The 24,029-nt window shown below is 41.3% G+C and overlaps 1 protein-coding gene across 1 annotated transcript in view; it reads left to right on the top strand.

The window, feature by feature from the left end:
* LOC113880014 (AP-3 complex subunit sigma-2) overlaps positions 1 to 24,029 on the top strand; it is a 41,233-nt gene that overhangs the window by 5,061 nt on the left and 12,143 nt on the right. The window contains exons 3-4 of the mRNA XM_027521976.1: positions 355 to 466; positions 5,281 to 5,352. Coding sequence (XP_027377777.1) covers positions 355 to 466; positions 5,281 to 5,352 — 184 coding nt within the window. The remainder of the gene's footprint in view (positions 1 to 354; positions 467 to 5,280; positions 5,353 to 24,029) is intronic.

Below are 24,029 nucleotides of genomic sequence, written 5' to 3'. Positions count from 1 at the left end.
CAATGCATGAAAGTGAAAAGCGAAAGTGAAGTCGCTCAGTCGTGTCCGACTCTTAGCGACCCCATGGACTGCAGCCTACCAGGCTCCTCCGTCCATGGGATTTTCCAGGCAAGAGTACTGGAGTGGGGTGCCATCACCTTCTCTGTCCTGGAAGGATGGGTAGAAGAAAAAATGAAGTAAAATGGCTTTAGGCACCTCTGCCAAATTTGGTTGCCCTTCACCTGGTAGAAATGGCTTATTGTTTGGCCTACCCTCCTCCTTTGTTTTGGGCCCATTTTCATTCCTTGGCACAGAGCTTCTCTTTGATATGTTCAATTCCAATACAAGCTTTTAAATGTTTCCCATCCTCCACAGTTTGATTGGTGGCTCTGACTACAAACTGATTTATCGGCATTATGCTACCCTCTACTTTGTATTTTGTGTGGATTCCTCAGAAAGTGAACTTGGGATCTTGGACCTCATCCAGGTATGTGTAGCAGGTAATGATGGTAGCCACTTCAGAAAGTTTGGTCTGGATTTTTAGTAGCTAAAAATCTGTAGTAGCTAAAAATTTTTGATCTGTATGTAGATCCTAATTTAGTCAGTCTCTTTATTGATACTGGTAAACATTGCTGCATGTCCACCAGGTGGTGCTCTGAGAAAGCGCCTTAGCAACCCTCAACCATTCTTAGCGCTTTTAGGTTCTCTGCTTCTCCAGCTCTCACTGCCCTTGGCTTTCTTATGAGTCTGACACCAATTCCTATATGTATACTCCCCCCACCCCGCACCTGAAGCAAGTAACTCAGTTCTCCATGGACACTCACCAGGGGTCCCACAAATTTACTCAGCTCTGACACTTGTCTACCCAAAGATGGACACCGATGTCAGGTCCGAGTTGTCTGTCGCCTGTGCATTTGACTGACAGCCTGTAGATTGACTACGCCCAAGATTGCCTCCTCGCATGATTTCCTCCTCAGGTTCAGTTAATTTGCTAGAGTGGCTCACAGAACTTTATAGAGAAACATTTTACTCTGCTAGCTTAATGTGAAAGGATATAACTTAGGAATAGTCAGATGGAAGAGATGCATAGCACAAGGCAGGGGAAAAGGGCGTGGAGCTTCTGTGCCCTCTCCAGGCGTGCCACTCTCCTCAGATCTCCACTGTTACTAACATAGAAACTCTCTGAAACCTATCCCTTTTGGGTTTTATGGAGGCCTCTTTACATAGGCAGGATTGATTGAGTCATTGCCATTGGTGATTGATTGAGGCTGCATCCCCTCTCCCCTCCCAGAGATCAGTAAGTGGGACTCAAAGTTCCCAGTCATACAGTAGGTTCCCATGGCAACCAGCCCCCATTCTTTGGTGCTTTCCAGAAGTTAACCTTATTAGCAGAATAAGACAACCCTATCACTTTGGAAATTCCAAGGTTTTTAGGAGCCAGCAACAAGGATGAATACCAAATATTTGTCATTATAAATTATACTATCATGTCATGTTTTGAAATATTTTTTTAAGTATCAAACTAAATGATATTTTAAAATACATACTTTATATTTTCACTTGTAATTCTAGCCTGAAACAAAGGAACTTGATGTTTTATCTAATAAGTACAGTCTTGACATAGGTAAACATGATTTTTTAAGGCTTTTTGAAAATTAGAAATGGCTTACAGATTTGTTTTCATTACTTTCATGGAAATTGAGGTATGGGGGACCCTATACTGGGAACCATTAATTAGGACAATAATGGGTACAATATCATGTACCCATTATTTGTTACATGATATTCTAGATAGACTTTGTGTGACTTTAACAAGTCACTTAAGTTGAAAGCACTCAAAAAGAGCATGTGTAAAACCTAATAACACCAATTATAGAAAACTCTAGCTATAAAATACAAACTTTACTTGTTTACAACTATATTTTATTAAGATAAAATTAAAGAAGCTAAATTTAATAAACTTTAGGATAAAGAAATGGAAATTTTGAATGTGTATTTTTATTTTACATATACTATACTCTTCCAAAAAGTTATATTCTTGGATATAGTAACTTTTCATTTTATTTATATATTTTACCCATTCACATTCAGAAAATGATTTAGTAGTAGTTTAAAAATTTCATGTATCATATTCACTTATCATATGTAAAAGTATAAATAAATACTGGAAACAGCCAAAAAAGACTCATCTCTGTGGTAATTTTAAATGCTTTCTTAACACCTGAGTCAGATTGGATATTGAGAGTCAATGTGGGATAACAGAAAGAGCTCAAGATCTAGAATCAGAAAACCTAGGTGTGAGTCATGGATCCCCCATCTGGTATAGAAATCTTAGGTTGTTAGGATGGAAACAGACTTGCAGAGAACAAATGGATGTTTGTCAGGGACGGGGGATGGAGGTGGAAGGCAGCACAGGCAACGAGGACTGAGAATACAGACCTCTGGGTGTCAAACAGATGAGCCGGGACATAGTATACAACTTAAGGGATGTGATCCGTAATATTGCAGTAACTGGGTTTGCAAACAGATGATTACTAGTCTTATTGTGTTCATTGTATCATAATATATGCAAATGTAAAATCACTATGTAGTATATCTGAAGCTAACATCATGTTGTATGTCAACTATATTTCAACTAAAAAAATCCAAAATACTATGTCATAGAATTCAATTGTGACAATGTATTAAATATTTTACACTATAGAATGCCATAGGAGTATGCATGTAACACATGTATTAGAAAATAAATGAAATATAGCGATAATATATTTTTTAAATTGAGATGCAGTTTTTGGAGGAGATGCACTTCAGATATCTATGTTAACAAGACAAAGAGAAAATGTAACTTTATGATATTACGGACATTTATTAAATACTTAGGGTGCATTGGATTTGGGAAGATAGATAAATAAAAAGTGAGAATAATAGTAAGTAAGAGGTTTGATCTTTTAAAAGACAATAAAATCAATAGTTATCCTGATAAAAAGAATAAAAGTCAGGAAAAGAAACCATCAAAATGTTTTTAGAGGTTGAAATACATAGTTATAATGCCAATGTATTTGAAATAACTGACTCCAAAAAATAAATACCCAAAGTAGGTCCACAGAAAGACCTTGAATCCAATATCCTGATGAAATAAGAAAGGTTAAATGAAAAACTGACTCCCTAATAGACTCAGTAGATTTTTTTTAAATGTTAAAGTACAAGAAAACCTCTATTATGTAAGTTATTTTTTAAATTCAGACTAAAAACATCGTCCTGTTTAAGTGTATTTTATGGAGTAGATTGGTTATGATCCAAAAGCCTCTCAAAAAGAAAATATTAGTCAGATATGACATATTACTATTGGACAGAATTGTTCAATAAAATCTTAGCCAGTTATTTGTTGAAGCAAGGAGTCATGAGACCTGTCTCTTGTTTTAGATTCTCCCATTAACAAGCAGTGTGATCTTAAATCATTCATGTTTTGTTGGTGTAAGAATTTTTGTTTCATGTTTTGGCTCTGTGTGTATAAGCATTTGTTTTGATTTATAAGTAAGATGTTCTTTTTTAAGTTTTTTTCTCTCTGGAATACTGCATACTAAAAGAATTATTCAATATGTCCTAATAGTCTTTATTCCAAGGGTACAAGTCAGTTTAACAATGAAATATTCTTGTGTATGTGCTTAGTCGCTCAGTCATGTCCAACTCTTTGCAACCCCATGGAATGTACCCCGCCAGGCTCCTCTGTCCATGGGGATTCTCCAGGCAGGAATACCGGAGTAGGTTGCCATTTCCTCCTCCAGGGGTTCTTCCTACCCCAGGAATCAAACCCAGGTCTCCTGCATTGCAGGTGAACTCTTTACCATCTGAGCCACATCTCTGTTACAGCAATAAGAAAGATAGTAGAAACTAATGTAATTTCATCCAGTAGATGCTCAGAGAAATAATTACCCAAATTATTTTTCTGAAGTACTCTTAAATTGGAATAGGAAGTATTTTTACTTGGGTATTCAGTGTTTATTGTTGAAGAAATAATACACTTATGTGGCTCAAAATTCAAAAGGTATACCAAGAATATAGTGAAAACATCTTTCTTCTCCTCTCCCCGTCACCCAGAAACAGCCAATTTTAGTTTTAAAACCAAGAGCCAGAGTGTTCTCAGGGGAGAAATCTACAGGCATTTATCAAAAGGGTGTCTCTTACTGTTCACTCTAATTTGAGCAAACATTTTAATGAATGATTAAAAAATTAAGTGGACCCGCACTGTTCAAACCTGTGTTGTCCAAGGATCAACTGTGCTTCCAGCTTATAAATTACTAAAAACCCAATCAGAATCCCAATAAGATTACTGTTGTTTTTAAGTAATTTTTATTGTGAAACATGTATACATAACAAATACAGAAAACATGCCTATATAGTTTGAAGAATACCAATTTAAAGAAGAAATTGTCACCCAGATTAAGAAATAGTACGTTGCTAGGGCCTTAAATCTCCTATATGTCCCCCCTCAGTTCTATCCTTCTCATTCACTTTTTCATACTTTTAAGTTGATCATTGCTTTGCTTCTCTGTATTGTTTTATCATGTGGTATGTATTCCCTAAATGATACTTTGCTAGTTTGGAAAAACTTGAGTGTAAGTAGCAATGTAAGGAAAGGATAATTTGCCACCTTTTATGTAGATTCAGGGGCTGGCAAAACTAAATTGATGGCAGGAGTTAGGATGGCGGTTACCTTTGGAGAGGGGGCTTCTAGGGAGCTCTAATACTGCATTTCAGTATCAGGATGGCATTTATATGGTGTGTTCATTCTGAACTCATTATCATTTGTACACTTTTCTGTTTAAGTCTTATATTTAAAGGTAAATTAAAAGTGTTAAGCATGTTAATTAAGTTGATTCATGGAAAAGTATTTTGAAGTTAACGTTCATTGAAATTAGCCGGATAGATCTGTTAACACCATCATAATGAAAAATTCTTTCGCATGTGTAAGTGGTGGCTTGGGGAAAGGACATAGTTAAATAGTTATTTTGTTATTCTTTTGTATATTGATAAATTAGCATCTTATAAAAGGGGAAAGAAAGCCATATGTGTCTGCTGGTTGTGTTGCTATACTGACAACAAGGTGGTCCTATCCTCAGTTGCCCCCTTCAGATTGGGATAAGTAGGGAGATCAGCTGGAAGGTTTGGAGTGCATTGGGGTTTTTTGAGGGTTTTTGAGATCTATCATAAGGCAAATAGTATCTTGACTGCCCCCTTTACTTTCTCATGTGACATTTTATGAAGATAGGAATTGTGTATCTATTTCTCCTTGTTTCCTAGGTTTTCGTGGAGACTCTGGACAAGTGTTTTGAGAATGTTTGTGAATTGGATTTGATCTTCCATATGGATAAGGTACTACTCTCCCAAGCCGGGGTTACTGGGAAGCTAAGAACTTTGACCATCTCTAGCCACCTGTACACTTTCATGTACTTCTTCTTCTTTTTTTTTTTTTTACTTTGGAGATAGTCTTAGAACTTGTTTTATTTAGTAACTTAAGTTTATAGTTTTGGGAGTACTTTGCTAAGATTTGTTACCAGTTTTAACACACACAGGATTATTACTGGGCCTATATTATGGTTCATTTTTCACAGACAGACTTGTTGGTTTAGGACAGTGATGGCTACCAGGCCAATGGTGAGATAAGTAGGTTTATGTTGATTTTGAAATGAGTTTCCTAGGTATAGTCCAGTCACAGTGAAGCTTTGAAATAAACACTGCGTGGAGTTATTTTGGGTTTTTTTTTGCTGCTCCGCAGGGCATCTTAGTTCCCTGACCAGGGGTCACACCCATGCTCCCTATACTGGAAGCACAGAGTCTTAACCGCCAGAACACCAGGGAAGCCCTGACACAAGGGTTTTTGACTTAGTGAAATTTACATTTTTCCTAAAGAGTAATGTAGTGACTGAGACATCAGTAACATGTTTTGAGGTCAGGTGATTGATATTCTATAGCCTGCCAGGCAGAATTGAAGTGGGCCAAAGTACATGTCCGTAGTTACGAGTTGTTAGCATCTAACAGCGACATGGCTAATATCCTTGTGTGAAAAATTATATGTGGGAGATAGCCAGCAAGGGGATAGATAGGGGCTTCTTTTATCCAGCTCAGCACACGCTGTACCCAGTGCTGTTCACTGGTGGAGGTGCGTATATCTTAGGTTTGCTTGGCTCTGGTCTTTCTCCCACCGATTATCATCTCTATGATCCATGGCCCTTGGAGGGAGATAAAGATGTTTAGGAGACTATTCCTCATTGCTGAGCCATGATCCTTTATTAGTCTGTTTTCATCATGACAAGGCAGGTTATTTTTAGATCCATCATTGCCATCGTGAGGACTTTGACATCTCAGTAGAATCTTCAGTCTCGGTTAACTTTCCCAGAGTTTTCCTGGGGCACATTCTGGGCCAGTGCAGTGGGTGTTGGAATGGAGTAACGTTTTCTCTCTCAGCATCTGGCTTGGCTCTGTGGCTCCCTGAGCAGCCTGGTACAGGAGAATCACAGAACCTCATTCCTTTGGTATTAATAGGTACTTAACTTGGGGCTCCCTGATAGCCTCACAAGGCTTCCGGGGCTCACCAATGCTTTTGAGGTGGTCAGTCTCTCTTTTCATATGAAAGGATCTTAGAAACTTCAGAGACCTCTTACCCCTCCTCTTTGCAGCTAATAAGAGTTGTTGTAGACCAGGGCTTCCCTGGTAGCTCAGCTGGTAAAGAATCCACCTGCAATGCAGATGACCATAGTTCTATTCCTCGGTTGGGAAGATCGCCTGGAGAAGGGAACGGCTACCCACTCCAGTATTCTTGCCTGGAGAATTCCATGGACAGAGGAGCCTGGCGGGCTACAGTCCATGGGGTTACAGAGTCAGACACGACTGAGTGACTTTCACTGTCAGTTGCTAAAGATGCTGCTCTCTGGTAATTTCTGTCAAGGAGAGGCATAGCTCAACTCCATTTTCCTTCTGTACCAGTGGGGAAAAAGGTTAAGATTAAAGAGACTTGAGAATATGGAAGGAATCGAGGAATGCCATCCATAGGCCGTATTGTTACTATTATTTTAAAGCAATTAAAAAAAATTGTGAAATACAAGGTGTTACCTTGGGGTTACCACCTGGTTTCAAAGTGGATTCCTTTTCAGTCATCACCTGTTGCTTACCAAGCCGGATCCACATCTCAGATCACAATTTAAGGGGTAGATTTTCCCAGGGAAAGGAAATTCCCAAGCAATAGAAGAGGAGGTACTGGTCTTATCCTCCCGTTGTCCCCATGGGGAGGGCCTGTCTCTGCTGGTATCCCCCACCTCCCCCCCATACCCTCCTCCTCCTCCCAAGGCCCTCTCTTTTTATCACGCAGCTAAGGGAGCAAACTTACTAGTGAGATACACAAACTGCCTGGATACTAGACAATCTGTGTTTGGGTGCCAGCTTTCTGTAGAAGTTGTCTCAGAATGCCAGCTGCCTAACACCTGAAAACTCAGGGGCCTATGGGATGATATACCTGGAGGAGGCAATTGAGGGTCCTGTGGGAAGTTGAGCTTGGGTCCTTTGCATTTTAGTTTACAATTTAGGGTCAGTTTTTAAGTTACACATGTGCTCATGCACACACACACATGCCTGCTGGAATTTTGATTGGAATTGCATTGAATCTATAAAACATTGAGGAGAATTTACTTTTTATAATATCGTTTTATCCATGTTATGGTATATCTATTTATTTAGGTCTTTGAGGTTTCTCTGAACTTTTACAGTGTTTCCCATAGAGATTTTACATATGTTTCATTAAATTTGTTCTTAGATACTTGTTTTTTTATGTACTGATGTTTTAAATATTCATTTTTTCCTTTATTGCTGCTGTCGTCATATAGAAATCACTTTATTTCTGCATGTTGATGTTCAATTCAGAATTATGTTAGACTCTTACTAATTCTGATGTTTTATCTGTAAACATTCTGCTCCTTTCTTTTCAGTCCTGTACATTTCATGTCTTTTTCTTGCTCTACCCTACTGACTAGGAACTCCAATGTAATGTTGAATAGAAGTGGTGATAGTACTCATCTCATTTTGATCCTGATTTCAAAGGGAAGTTCTCTTCCTGTCAGTATTTGCTGTATATATAGTATTTGAAGTATAGTAAATTTGGAGGGAAATGTTCTTTATTAGGTTAAAGGAAGTGTCTTCTCTTTTTAGTGACTAAGAATTTTTAGTCATGGAAAATTGTTAAAATATATCAAGAGCTCTTTGTCCATCTCCTGAGGGAAACACTTTTTTTTTCTGTATTATTCTAACATTGTTTTTTAATTATTTATGAGGATACTTGCTAAAGCAGTAAAGTCATCTCAGTCCCATCTATTTTATTGCACATGACTTTTGCAGGAAATAAAAGGCCATAAAAATATTGTTCTTTCTCGTATGTCTTATCTTCACATGAGTTCTATACAGTGTTTTGCTGTGGCTGCACATTTCTTTTACAGGTTGTAAAACTGTTTTATTTTTAGTTGCTCTATGACATCAGGAAATTGCTATCCATATCTCCTAAGGCTTTTGAAAAGTGATGATCCAAGGGACCCACATCTCACTCTACTAGCCGTATAATGTCAGCAGGTATCTTCCAACAGGTGGCTTTCTTTCAGTGGGATTTCAGGCTCACCTTTGCCCTCAGTGTAGAGCAGCTGCTAATCCAGGCGTAGCTTCTGTTGATAGAAGAAAATGGTCTTTTTACTCAGATAAGTAAAGGATCTATCAAAAGACAATAAGAATGTCACCTTTAATGCCATCCTTCTTAATTGAAGAGTCTCTCCACCTCAAGTCAGGATTCCCCTCAGATGGTTTTACACTGTGCATTGAGTCGTCACAGGGAGCTGCCCCATTCCTCTATGCAGTGGTGGCTGGAGCAGGAGGCCTGTGTAAGGACCAGAAATGACTGAATTCCTGCGGTCCTAGGAGTTGTTTTTCTTTCTAATCTTGAGATTTCTTTCTCAGCTTCTAAGTTATTTTTGTCAATGTCCTGTTTTTATTACTGTGGCTCTCTTCACCTCTTCTCTCACCCTTTCTTCCTGTATTAAAGAAAGTGTAATCCATTCCATTTCTAGAACTAAGTTCTCTTCCTGTCCCTAATATGCATCATAAATCTCACTTGTTCAGCTCATCTCTGAGATGTCTTTATTTGCTCTTTCTTCTGTAACTGCAAATTTCCCCAGATTGCCCCAGTCTCCCACAGAATACAGCTCTCCCATGCTTCTGCTGCTCCTTCTAACTGTCATTTCATTTCCATCATTTCATTGAAGGTAAACTTCTTCAGTACCCAGTCTTGCATTTCTACTTTATCTGTTCTTTTTCTGGAGCCTATAGCCTGGTTCTCACTTCTACCCAGAATTCACTGATTATTTCCTAATTCCATTTGCCAGTCATCACCTTCTGTAATGTTTCTGCAGCATTTGATGCTGTTGATCATTCCATGGAGCACTGCCTTAATCCTTTTCCTGCCTTAGTTTCTGTCACATAGCTCTCCTGGTTTTTCTCTTATCTCTTCCCACCTTCTACCAGTAAATTACGATGTCAGTCCTCTCTCGCTTTACTCATTTCCTTCTCATGCTTCCCTCTTAGGTCCCAGTTGCTCAAAGACATTTCTTTCTCATTTCATTCTAGTGTGTTGTTTCTTCTTGCCACTTCTTATCTGTAGCCAGGTTCAACATGTGTCTCCTGAAAACTGTTTCTTCCCTTAGCTTCCCTTTTTTGGTGGCAGTACCAGTATTCTGTGTCAGGTACATGCAAAACCTTTCCTCCTTCTTTCGTGCCCCCAACAGCCAGCCAGTCACTAAATCCTGTGCTTCTTTCCATAGGGTCCTTCTTATATCTTGTTCTTAGATTCACTGGTTATTAACATTTGTCACACTTGTATTTGTATTAATCTCTCTCTAGATGTATACGTTTTTTTCCTGAACCATTTGAGAGTTGCAGACATCATAACTTTTCAACCCAAAGTACTTCAGCAGACATCTCTTAAGGACAAGGACGGCATGTTATATAATACGTTGTGTATAATTCTCTAACATACTGAATTACAGCATAATTAATTATTAACCACAACATAATTAACTCTCAGGAAATTTAACATTAATAAATACTGTTATCCAATATATAGTTTATGTTTAATTTTCCACATTTGTTCCACTAATGTCCTTTATGTGTATGTATATTTTATGACCCTAGTTTCAGTTATGAGTCCAGCACGCCTTTAGTTATGGTAGCTCCTGATTTCAGTTGTGTCTGTCAGATTTTCTAACTGTGTTGTCCTTTATGTGTATGTATATTTTATGACCCTAGTTTCAGTTATGAGTCCGGCACGCCTTTAGTTATGGTAGCTCCTGATCTCAGTTGTGTCTGTCAGATTTTCTAACTGTTTTCTCTTATTGTTGGTCCTACACACTGGAATTAGATTCATTTTCTTTCTTTTTTTTTTTCTTAGATGTTTTCAGTTCATTTATTTATTTTTATTTATTCAGTCATTCATTTTTTTGTGCCATGTGGGGTCTTAGTTCCCTAATGAGGGATTGAACCAGTGCCTCCTGCAGTGGAAAGCATGGAGTCATAACCACTGGACCGACAGGAAGTCTCCTAGATTCATTCTCCAAACACTTTAAACAAGCTCCCTTGATCACAAACCTTTTTTGGTCCCCCATTGTCAAGCTTTGACACCGTGGCCGGGCATGCAAGGTTCTCCACCATTTGTCCCTGTTCTATCTTGTCCTCACTTACCATTACTTCTAGCCAGATACCTTCTGCTCTAGCCAGACTGAATCAGTCTTTATCTCTTTGTAATTCCTGCTCCAGAGCCTCTGCCTGAATTGCCTTTCAACATCTTAAACAACTGAATCCAGCTTGTCTTTTAAGCTCAGCTCAAGTCCTACCACCCTAAAGATTGTCCTGGTTACTCTGGCCCGTTGTCATCCCTGTGAACAATACGTAGTGCTATTTCTGATTTGTGTACCTTAGTTTATGTAAGTTTGTATGTTTTTCCTTCTTCATTAGACTGTTCTTTTCTTTGTGTTTGCCCTTTTCTCCCTCACTGGATCTAGCGTGGCCCCTTTCACTGTGGGAGTGTCTCCAGGTGTATATCAATAAAGAGTTCTCATGCCTCTAGCCTCACAAATTTCTTCATGACTTAAAGTGCTGCAGGTTGGAGTCAAGTTTGTTTTCATAACCTCTGGCATAGTCCCCAGCTCTCTAGACTGTGCCATTTGGAGCTTATCTTGCCTGGGGCAGTTGGTTCCCTTCCACTTTCAGAAATCCCACCAAGTACATCCTGGCTGAAGTGGGAATTGGCGTTGATCTTGGTGAATTGAGTTTTGTTCAAAGAAAGTCATGTGAGTAGCCTCCTATTCTGTTCTACTGGTGTCTCAGCAGCAAAGCTGGAACTCAGTTGTGCTTTCACAGTTTTGGTCATCAGAGTCATCATTTAGTGGCTGTGTCAAGGGAGGGCATCTGGTTTTTATAGATTTCACTCTGCAATGGGCTGTCTCAGGAGATTTGGAACATATGTTTTGGGGCAGGTCTGAACCCAAGAAACCTTGTAGTATAGAATTTAAAATCTCTGCTAAGTATAGGCTGCTGAAATGGGAAAATGCTGACGGCTCAAAATTGAAATGAACTGTTGAGCCTTAAGATGAAAGGATTGTAGATAGTAATAATGCATGGTGCTCCTTAAATGTCCCTTCTGAAAACAGATGCTGTGATAAGAAAGCTCATTAATGCTCTCTACACCAGTGACATTTGAAGGAGATATCCTGATTTCTGTCTCAAAAACTGGAGGAAGAATAAAGGACACACGTTTTGTGTGGTTTCAGTGAGGAAGGAGGGGCTGTTTGGGCCCAAAAGGACAAGATATTCTGCTTGAGTTTCAGTTCTTATGAAGGGTGGTAGTTGGCATATCTGGCTACCTGTGTTTCTGTTTCTGAATGGTCCCAAGAGAGTGGAGGGGAGCTGAGGCCTGTCTTTTGTCCCATTGCATTCCCAGGCCCTGATGCTTGAGAGAGAATTTTGTGGCAGAATATTTTTCAGAGGCCAGTATCTCTTTCCATCAGGACAACTCAGAGATTAGCAATAATGATTTCTTAAATTTCTAACATTGCTATACTTGGTTTAAAAAAAAAAAAAGGAAAGAAAAGCTTAGTTCAGTTCAGTTCAGTCGCTCATTCGTGTCCAACTGTTTGTGACCCCATGAATTGCAGCATGCCAGGCCTCCCTGTCCATCACCAACTCCCGGAGTTCACTCAAACTCACGTCCATTGAGTTGGTGATGCCATCCAGCCATCTCATCCTCTGTTGTCCCCCTCTCCTTCTGCCCCCAATCCCTCCCAGCATCAGGGTCTTTTCCAATGAGTCAACTCTTTGCATGAGGTGGCCAAAGTACTGGAGTTTCAGCTTTAGCATCATTCCTTCCAAAGAAATCCCAGGGCTGATCTCCTTCAGAATGGACTGGTTGGATCTCCTTGCAGTCCAAGGGACTCTCAAGAGTCTTCTCCAACACCACAGTTCAAAAGCATCAATTCTTCAGCGCTCAGCTTTCTTCACAGTCCAACCCTCACATCCATACATGACCACAGGAAAAACCATAGCCTTGACTAGACGGACCTTTGTTGACAAAGTAATGTCTCTGCTTTTGAATATGCTATCTAGGTTGGTCATAACTTTCCTTCCAAGGAGTAAGCGTCTTTTAATTTCATGGCTGCAGTCACCATCTGCAGTGATTTTGGAGCCCAAAAAAACAAAGTCAGCCACTGTTTCTACTGTTTCCCTGTCTATTTCCCATGAAGTGATGGGACCAGATGCCATGATCTTCGTTTTCTGAATGTTGAGCTTTAGGCCATCTTTTTCACTCTCCTCTTTCACTTTCCTCAAGAGGCTTTTTAGTTCCTCTTCACATTCTGCCATAAGGGTGGTGTCATCTGCATATCTGAGGTTATTGATAGACTGCTCCAAACTACACTTAACATTGGGTACAGTACACACTATCACTTTACTTACTTGAACTTTGCACTGCCTCAGCGTGCAGTGTCATTGATTCCCACTTGAAATCGCAGAGAACCCTTTTGGTTTGTTTAATTGTTCCTTATTGCCGGTTAAGGGCATTAGGATGACAGTGTACACAAAACAGCCAGATTTGACCTTTAGAGCTATCTGTTTGTATCCGGCCTTTTCAGTAAAACCAGTGTTTGATAAGATTGTAGTTAGAGCAGAGCGTATTACCGATGATGTTACTTGGTTGTGTTGCTGCTGCTGCTGCTAAGTCGCTTCAGTTGTATCCGACTCTGTGCGACCCCATAGACGGCAGCCCACCAGGCTCCCCCGTCCCTGGGATTCTCCAGGCAAGAACACTGGAGTGGGTTGCCATTTCCTTCTCCAATGCATGAAAGTGAAAAGTGAAAGTGAAGTCACTCAGTCGTGTCCGACTCTTAGCGACCCTGTGGACTGTAGCCCCCCAGGCTCCTCCGTCCATGGGATTTTCCAGGCAAGAGTACTGGAGTGGGGTGCCATTGCCTTCTCCAGGTTGTGTTGCAGGTAAATTGTATATCCCTTTGATAGCTAATGTGTAGGTGCCCTAGAAGTTTGGAACAGAGATTTAGTTGTGTTGTTCTTGCTGTTATCCTTTAGGATACACAAGAGGATTGGCCTGCTCTGAGATAAAAAGCAGAATTTCTTGATCCCTAGTTGAGAACCCTTTTTCAGACTTGATGTTTGTATCAGTCTAGGTAGACTTGGTCACGTGAGCTGTGTGTGCTAAGTTGCTTCAGTTGTGTTCAACTCTTTGTGACCCTGTGGATTGTAGCCTTCCAGGCTCCTCTGTCCATGGGATTCTTCAGGCAAGAATACTGGAGTGGGTTACCATTTCCTTCTCCAGGGGATCTTCCCAACCAAGGAATCGAACCCATGTCTCCTGGGGCTCCTGCATTGCAGGTGAATCCTTTGCTGCTGAGCCACTGACTTTAATTTTCAATAGCTTACAGCAGAAAGGCTCACTTCTCACTCATGCTGTGTGGCCATTGTAGTGTCTCTGCCACTGTAGTCACTCGGGCCCAGGCTGATGGAAATCTTCATCAACGTGCACTTCCACCTGGGCACTTGATGTGTTGGCTCCTAAAGTGGCATATCTATCACACTCACATTTCACTGGCTAAAGGCAGGTCACACGGCCACGCTTAAAGACCTGGGGAAGTGCATTCCTACCCGTGTGCCCAAGATGGGGGAGAACCTGAAATAGTTTTGAATATACTAATGACTACTACAGGGTTTTTTTGTTGTTGTTGTCTTCATTTATTTTCTTAGGGGAAAAATAAATCTGACACTTGCTTCAGTATCACTTTATAGGTGAAAACAGAAATTTTTAGTATCAGAAAAATAGAGGAACACACTTGTAAGAAGGAAACATCATTGACTCTTAGTAAAAGGCATCTAGTGTAGCCACTTTTCACTTTCTCTAATGAAATACTTGGTATTTTTCTCTTCTATAGTTCTCCAATGAATTTCAGGTGACTTACCAAATTAAAATTCCCTAATAGAATAAACTGCTTCCATATCTGCAAATGCTATAAGATATGATGTGTAAAAATTTACTGAATTTGTTGATTTCTGTTTCCAAAACCAGAATTTTAGGAGACCAAATGGTAGGAACAAAGGTTAAAGGTATGGCAGGGGATAAGGAGGCATGGGAACATTGCGGGTGAAGACCACTGGGACTGGGAACTTGGCATCAACTCCGGCTAGTCAGAGGGTCTGCCAGCAGGGGCACTAGTGGCGTTCTGGTGCAGTGCAGTTTCTCACTGAATTGCTGATATCCTTGATCCCCTCTGCTGAATGCCAGTGGGGCCTCTGCCTGATACATTTCCAGATGCCCTCTGGGATGGGAACAATGCTGCCCTAGATGAAGAGCAGTGAGTAAGAGTATGGAGTTGGTCAGAGAGAAGTTTGAAGAAGTAGTTGATGATCAGATTGTGGAGGGCCTTGACCCTTGAATTTCTTGAGTCCAGTGTACACTCCCCATTGCCCTTCTTGTTAAGCACTTTTGATATTTCCTCATTCTTAAACTATTCTTTGTTTCTAGTTTCCATGGTACCCATTCACCTGATGTTTTTCTACCTTTCTGGCTGTTTGATCTGGCACGTTGAGCTTCTTACCTCTTAAATGATCTCTCTTTTCTTTTAGACATTTACTTCTTAGGACATCTCACACAGTCCCATGATTTCAGTTATCTTTCTGCTGGTGGTTCCTAAAGTACCATCTGAACTCACTTCACACTCAGTTATGTCCAAAATAGAATCTCTAGCCCCTTCCATTTCCAGACTGACAGTTCTGGAAAAGTTTTTAGGGAAACCTTTCTTGGCATTCCCCTTCCTGCCCGTAGACTGAAATAGGTGTGTGCATGTGTGTGCTCAGTTGCTTCAATCGTGTCTGACTCTGTGACCCTATGAACCGTAGCCCACAAGGCTCCTCTCTCCATGGTATTCTCCAGGCAGAAATACTGGAGTGGGTTCGCCATGCTCTCCCCCAGGAAATTTCCCGACCCGGGGATCAAGCCCTTGTCTCTTACGTCTCCTGCATTGGCAGACGGGTTCTTTACACTAGCGCTGCCATTTCCCCAGCACCCTCAACTGCTTTTGCCGTGACATTTAACACCGTGTATTGTTTTTGCTTACTTGCCTGGTTGAGAGCACACACCCTGTGTGTGTTGGGACCTGATTCCTGGCTCTGCCACTTAAGAACTGTATGGCTTGTGCCTTTGGAACTTATATGTGGACAGGAACTCGTGATAGCACCTAGCTTTTATGGTGGATAGCAGCTGGCTTATATGGAGCATTAAATGTACAGCAGGTACTTAGAACAAGGCCTGTACATAGTAAGTATTTTATTCTTTTGTTTGTTGCCCGTCCCCACTTCAAGATACTGTTAAGGTAAGGACCAGACTGTCTTGTTCACCCCCCTGTATTTCCAGATAATAGCACAATACTTGACACGTACTGCTTATTTATTGTTGACTTCATTTGTCCGTCTGCTAATAGGGAAATAGTTAATCAAACTTTCGTTTTCTCATGAACCTTTTATCTACTAGAGAGAGAGAGACAATAAATGTTAGGTGGTGATAAGTTCAGGGGAGAAAATAAGCATGCTAAGGAGTGGGTTGGTAAGGCTTGATGTTTTATACAAGGTGCTTAGGGAAGGCATCACTGATACAGTGGCATTTGAGCAAAAACCAGCAGAAAGTAAGAGAAGTCAGAGATAGGTTCTTCCCTGGGGAATTCCAGGTCAGTGGATCCAGTCCAGAGACCTTGGGGCCAGTATACCTGAGTGGAAGTGAGAAAGGGGGAAAGTAGCAGGAGATGAGGGAGGGATGGGGAAAGTGGGGCAGGTAGGTCATCGTAGGTTATTGTTACAGAAGAGATTGACATGACTCCCTGCCTCTGGAGAGGGCAGCTGGGTAAGTGTGGGGACTCACTTTTCCAAAATGTTGGGCCATGTGCATTTATTGCCGGTTTATCACCCTGGGGCTTTAGGCCCAGTGCACTGAAGAGAACAGTCCTCTCTCGGTTCAGGCTTTATTGCCTAGGACAGCAAAGAGTTTAGATTGCTCTCTACTGCTCTGAGACAAAGTCTGAGCTTGAAGCCAGATAAGTTGATAGGTTGTCTACAGATGACCCCTTTCCCCTAGCCTAGGAACTGTGATTAACTCCAGAGGATGAGTGGGGAGGGCTAGTGAGTGTGCACAGCAGCAGTCATGGCCCTGAGTACACCTCAGGACCCAGTTATGAGTCTGAAAGATCGCTCCTGATTGGGGAAAACAATACACTGCATCTTGGTCCTTGATAAATCTTTGTGGCTTTATCTGCGTATGACCTCAAAAATTAAAGTCCACATTCTGTAGAGAATAAGTTGGTCTATTTCTGAAGTTAGCCAAGTCTGCACCACGAGACATTTTAAGTAGCTTAGGGGTGGAGGGAAGCCCAGGCCCGTCCACCTGAGGTTTAACTCCAGACAGCCCTGAAGGGAGGTCACCCTGTCATAGCCTGGAGCCAAGCACTTGCTGTTTTTTAGCCCAGTCGCTACGCGAGTACTGCCTTTTAGATTTTCAGGATCCATGTATCTGAATTTACCCTACAACAATCATGTTCATGTTGATTAGAGAAACCTCAGGAAAGGAGTGGACAGTTCCTTGCTGACTGCGCCCGACCCCTTGGCCTTTAAAGCTGCTGCTGCTTATCCTACTCACAGAGTGAGAGAAATGGGCACATTCTGCACAGGTCTGTCCCTGGCACCCTGCTGGCTTTCTCCTCATACCTTGACCCTTGGGCGCTCGTCTGCTTTGATGCAGACAGGGAACAGATCCGCCTCTTGTTCTGGCCCAGGCTGAAGGCCTGTGTTTCTGTGGGTGCTCAGTGCCTTCCGTCTTTATGAGCTGGCGCCACTTCCAGCCTCATGTACACCCACAAGTCCACTCACTTTCTCCTCCCCCCTCACCTCCTTTCCTGCTCCCCTCCACCCACTTACCCACTGAGTCACTGTCTTCCCATTCTGCCAGTGTATCAATACCGTCTTTCTTCAGAGTATGAAATCTCAGGGATGCCTGCTTTGCTTTCTGTTTCCAAGTGGTGACAAAATGATACTGGTTCTTTCTTCAGGTCTGCTTCCGCCCACCTCTGCCTTTCCTTTCCCTTTCCTTTTCCTTGCCAGATAACTAACAGATCAGCTCTGGGTAACTACAGCAGCTAAGCCAGTCTTTCTCCCAACTGTTTTCACTCAGTCTAATCTTTCATAGAAACAGTTTCCCCATTTTCCCTTCGGTCTACATTCTTCCCTCTGGTCTCAAAGGATCTCTGGCTTGTGGATTCTCTCACTCCTGGGGCTCCCTCTGCGTTAGAGCATGGACCCCCCAGGCCCATCGGGCACATCTTCCTGTTTTCCATATGTACTGTGATTCATTCCCACCTTTCTGCCTTTGCCCATGCCTTGTCGCCACCCTGAAACATCCTCATCTTCCCCCCAACAAGCTTTGGAGATTTCAGAACCCAGCTCAAGTTTTACATTTGATGAAGTCTTCTTTGAACTCCACTATTGTAGATCTCCAACCTATTTCTCTTCTTACTCATGCTTTAAAGTTTGTATTCCTAATTCTTTCCAGTAGGTTTTAAAGTCTTGGAATAATGTCAGTATGTCATTCTTTGTTGGTCATCTGAACAGGACAGGGCACTCAAATATAATCTATGGGTTGATTATTACGGTTGATTGATTGTCCAAATTTGGTGTGTTTTCAATTTTCAAAGCACTTTTCAGATATAATGTCTGATTCACACAGCTAAAGGCTTGTTTTTAAAAACTGGTTTCTAATTAGACCTCCACTTTCAAGATTATGACCTATGTGTGCCCACTGGTTTCAGGGCATACATCAGCTTAACTTTGCCTTTGCTCCCTTGGGAGGTAACATGTGGTGGGCTCAGGAGGAGCCCTGTGTTCCTTGAGTGGGATTCTGCCTGAAATGGCTTCGTGGGTTCTGGCTCTGACAGATTCTGTGTGACTTAGGCAGCCCTCTTGAAACCTTCTTGTACCTCAGGTTTTTTGGTTGTAAAACAGGGGTGACACCATCTTTACTTGACTCTTAGACCCCCCTTTTTTGGGTAATATTTATACTTTAGCATATCAAATCCAGTTTGCCATACAGGCAGTGGCATTTCATAGTTCACTCGCGTTTCAACATTATCTTTTTTAGTGATACATAAAATAATGGTATGATTTATAATCAAAAACTCTTTGCTTTGATTAAATACATTAATATTCACCATTCATGGTTATTTTGAGGATTGAAGTTGGTGAGTAATTGCTTAGCTTAATAAATGATGACTTCTGTCTTTATTTTTATAGTTTTCCTACTGTTCTCTCTGCTTTCAGAATTACCCCCTTAAATCCATCCTTTACACACCTGCCTAATGACGTGTTACAGGTGTGTTGAAACTGACTGCCTCCCCTGTTTGAATTATTCAGTGGCTCTCTCCCCCCACAGCAGTGACTCTTCCTGGGAAGAGGTATGTGCCTCATTCCTTCCCCCACCGTCCTCAGAACCCTTGTGAATACTGAGTGACACTGGCTGCTAGAGAGAAGTGTGTTCTACAGGTGAAATTTGGTGAATGTAGGAAAAGAGCTGGGGACCACTGCCATAAGGATTGAACTAAGGCCCTTTAACATCAGCTGCAAAGACCTCCAAGACCTTCTTCAACCTGCCTCTCGAGCCTCACCTCCTGCCATTTCCTCCTTGAACTCTGTGTTCCAGCAACACTGACTATTTATATAGCTTGCCTTTAGGGATGTTATAGCTTTGTAAATTTTTGACTCAGCATATAAAGGGCTAGAGAAGATGGGCAAGGTCCAGGGCCGTTCCAGGAGCAATGCTTTAGAAGGAACAGGAACTGTGGGGATGGGGATCATCTCCTCAGAGACAGGATTGTGGACCCAGGCATGGCATTTGGAACTTTTTCTTGATGGTCAAATAAATTGTGCTTCCCTTTCCTGACTGCCTGCTATTTGTTCAGATTAGAGAGAATGATAATAGTTCTCCGCATTTTATAGTCGAAGAAACCGAGTTTTAGAGCTGAGATGACTCAGTAAGTGGCAGAGGCAGAATTCAGACCCTGGACTCTGGTTTCAGAGCCTGTAGTCTCACAGCTATGCTACCTGTAGCGTCCTCTTCTGATTTAGCATTCTCAACGTGGTAAGAAATACATTAAGCTCATGTTTTGCTTTTTATGATTATTATTATTATTTTTATTTGGTTTCACTGCAGCTTAGTTGGAGCATGTGGGATATAGTTCCCTAACTAACCAGGGATCGAATCCGGGCCCTGTGCATTGTGCATGTGGAGTCTTACCCACTGGACCAGGATGTCCCTAAGTTCATGTTTTGTTAGTAGATAATCAGCCAGAGAGAGGATAAAATTGAGGAGAACAGGCCTGGACCATTTTTTTTTACCCAGTGTTGTACTTAGTGCATTTGGGACCAGTGTTACAAACAGGCAGGAAATGGCGGAGGGTGAAACAGTAGACAATAAAGAAAAGGTCCTGCTAGAACATTTTTATAAATACTTTAGAGAGAACTCTGACTCATGATGGGAAGTTTCTTTAAAGGAAGGAATAATATGCAATGAGTATAATTTGCTAGTCAGCGATATAGATGTAACGGCACAAAACATGAAACCTGCGCTGAGGGACTCCCTGGTGGTCAAGTTTCACACTCCGTGTTCCCACCACAGGGGCCATGGGCTCCATCCCTGCTCGGGGAACTAGGATTGCACATGCTGCACAGCCTGGCCAAGGGAAAAAAAGCAGAAAGCGAGTAATCCTATTTTAAAGAAGAAGAATCACTAGCAGAGCACACAGAATAGTTAATGAGTTACTGGGTAACTTTCTATTCCCCTGTCTGGATAGCTTCTCTTTCATTTACCAGTAAAGGCCCACCCTCATCCAGACTTCATAGCATTTTATACTTGGGTCATAGTACTTACCACTTCCTTTTATTATAGTTAATTCTATACATGCTTTATCTCCCCTACTTGACTATAAGCCCTTTGAGGACAGGGTCCAAATCTTATCTTTATTTCTTCCTTCTGGCTCTTAACATTCTGTGATGTTAAGCATATTTAAAAATAGACATTGTTACAGATCACGTTATTTTGGTGAAAACCAGTGATTACTTGAATCTAATACATTATCTCGTGTGTGTGTGTGTGTGTGTGTGTGTGTGTATACAGTGGACTCACATACAAATATTTAGTTTATACAAAGTCATCTCTAAACCATTTGGCAAAAAGAAAGAGAATAAAAATCGTAAATACAGAATGATTCCGCCCACAGTTCTCCTCCCTCAGTCTGTGTCTGGAGTGAGTGTGAGATGGAAGGTTTGAATCTTTGCCTCTGCCCTCATGTGCCTGTCACGTGCCTCCCATGAGCAACTTAGGGTCTCTGGAGTGATTTTAATGCTTAAAGATACAGTGCAGATTTTCAATCTGTGTAGTCCTTTAAGAAACCAACCACTTCATCTAGCACTTAACTGGAAAAAAGAAAAGAAAGGTCTGGGTTGGACCTTAGGTGATTTTAAGGGCTTTTGGCCATGTATGGTTTCCATCTTACTTCCTTAGAACTTGAACCTTATATAAGATGAGACTCCACTATTTTCTCATTTTTTTTCATTGAAAATATGTGTGATCATGTGAGTAAAAGAGAATGAAAGGCAGGAAGTCAGGGGCTAAGTATTGAGTCTTATGGAATTTCATGACAAGTCATCTGAAGAAAACTGTGGAAAAAGTCCAAAGACCAAGGAAGTTCATAAGGAGTTCAGGAGACACTAATAGCAAGGAAAAGAGAAAAATAGAACTTTATTAAACAGATTGCTTTGTTTACCTGTTTTCTTTAGCAGAGGATGCCACGTTTCTGGAAGGTGTTTTTATGCCCTCTTCCCCTTTTTCATTTCTTTTTAAAATGGATAATACAGGAACTAGAGACTGGCTCTGAGCAAAACGATTCAGACGATTTTCCCTTCCCCTGTCAGTGAGGGTCCTCCTACCCACTGACCTGTTAAGAGCCACCACACCCGCTAACACAGACAAGGAGATGATGCATGCATACCCCATCTTACCTAGAATCTCTTCCTTCCTTACTCTCTGGAGGCGTTTCCTAGGAATTGATGAAACCAAACAGGCTTTGTGACTTGGGGTAGAAAAAATTATCAGCACTTAGCTTTTATATAGTAGACTGTTTTATTAGTGATTAACAATTCTCTTTCAGAACTTGAGTGTTGCAGTATTGGCATCCTCCTGTTCCAGTGCAGCAGACTCTGTGACCATGCTTTCTTGTTTGATTAGTGTCTTACTGTCTTCTCTGTGGTGATCGTTGTTTTAAAAAAGATAGGAGAGTATGGCTAGCCAGTGGGGATGTGAGCACTTGTCTTTTGTGCATGGCAGGCTTCTGTCCTCCAGTGTGAAATACTTGAAGAGGATTGATCTAGTTGAGAGGTTTCTGTGGATATAAGTGAACTTGCAGTGTGGTATGTGTTAACGTCCCAGTAGTGTCCTGGAAGATCTTACCTCCCGCCTCTGCCTGTGGAGTTCCTCCAGAAGGGTTCCTGCCGTCCCCATATAGAACTGCATTTTGCTGTAGGAACAGTGTTACTCATGGTGCTTCGTTGTCACTGCACGGCTGCTCTGTGGTACCACGTCCTGAGTCAGCATTTGTCCTACTGGCATGAGAGCCTTGTTTATTATATCTGTAGAAAAATACATTGTTAAGTTTAATACTTAAACGTTTGGAATATGGCCCACAATCCCTGGAGACAGTATTTTTACTGGAGGAAAAAGAGTAATGTTTGTTACCGGGCTCCAGATCACTTTGCTTTCAGTGATTCCTGGAGGACCAAGGGAAGGAGAAGTGCCCACTCAACTGAGAAGGTATCTTGAGACTGAGAGACAAGGCAGGTGGCTCTATATAATCAGTGGATCAGTTTATTATTATAGGGTAACTTACTCACAGGGTGGGGTTAGGCAGACAGTGCTCCAGAAGCTTTTGTAGCTGCAGTCCACACAGCTGAGGGGCCACTGAGACAGTTTCATAGCTTACCTAGTGCAGGAGAAGGTGTATGCTTGGAAACAGTCATGCGTTCCTAAATCATGACTTATGAATGGGTTACTAGTCTCATGGGTGTTAAGCATAAGTGAGCAAAGGTCTTCATCATTGTTTGGGGACTAACAGAACATAGAGGCCACCTGGTTCTAATGATTATTAAACACTATCTATTACGTACAATTCCCAACAACAGAGAAGGGATTACCACACAGTACAGTCTTGGGAAGGGTCAGCAGAAGGACAGGAGGATCTGTGTGGGCTCAAGATGGCATCAGTTACGCTAATGGCCATAGACAGTGGTGGCTTCTGTTCACCTGGAATTGGATTCAGGACGTTTTTTACTTCAGTGAGAAACATAACCAAGGATGAACTTTTGAAGATCCTAGAATCCTCTGTTCTTGGATAGGGTTGTTGAAAGTAACTTGCCTCCATTCCCTGCAGTTCCAGAGCTGTGTCCCCAAGGAGCACATCTGTCCTTGAAATGACACTTTTATTTTCCCCCTTAGATTGCATCAATCCTGACATGAAACAAGCAAGCTCATTTTAACCCGCTTTTACTTGTAGAGGTTAACTCCTCTATGTCCAGGCAGTAGAGGGTACTTTTCAGTGCCAGAGTGGGAAGCCAGGCCAACTCAGAAGGCCTGTGTCTCCTCAAAATCAGGACTTGTGAACCATATAAGCCCCTTTCATCCATTCAACCAGATTTGTGAAGTACCGCTGTAACCACCACAGCGCTTGGCAGTGCAGACCCAGAGATGAATGTGACATAGACTCTGCCCTCAAGATCATGAACTCCTTATTGCAAAATTCAGACTTAAATTGAAGGAAGTAGGGAAAACCTCTAGACCATTCAGGTATGATCTAAATCAAATCCCTTATGATTATACAGTGGAAGTGACAAATAGATTCAAGGGATTATATCTGATAGACAGTGCCTGAAGAACTATGGACAGAGGTTCGTAACATTGTACAGAAAGCGGTGATCAAAACCATCCCCAAGAAGAAAAGCAAAAAGGCAAAATGGTTGTCTGAGGAGGCCTTACAGATAGTTGAGAAAAGAAGAGAAGTGAAAGCTTTGCAAAGGAGAAAAGGAAAGCTATATCTATCTGAATGCAGAGTTCCAAAGAATAGCAGGAGAGACAAGAAAACTTTCCTCAGTGATCAGTGCAAAGAAATAGAGGAAAGCAATAGAATGGGAAAGACTAGAGATCTTTTCAAGAAAATTGGAGATACCAAGGGAACATTTAATGCAAAGATAGGCACAATAAAGGACAGAAATGATATGAACCTAACAGAAGCAGAAGATATTAAGAAGAGGTCGCAAGAATACACAGAACTATACAAAACAGATCTTAATTACCCAGATAACCACAATGGTGTGATCACTGA

The sequence above is a fragment of the Bos indicus x Bos taurus genome, chromosome 21 (genome assembly GCF_003369695.1).
Source record: "Bos indicus x Bos taurus breed Angus x Brahman F1 hybrid chromosome 21, Bos_hybrid_MaternalHap_v2.0, whole genome shotgun sequence".
NCBI lineage: Eukaryota > Metazoa > Chordata > Mammalia > Artiodactyla > Bovidae > Bos > Bos indicus x Bos taurus.
This window is presented reverse-complemented; position numbering and strand designations above follow the sequence as displayed.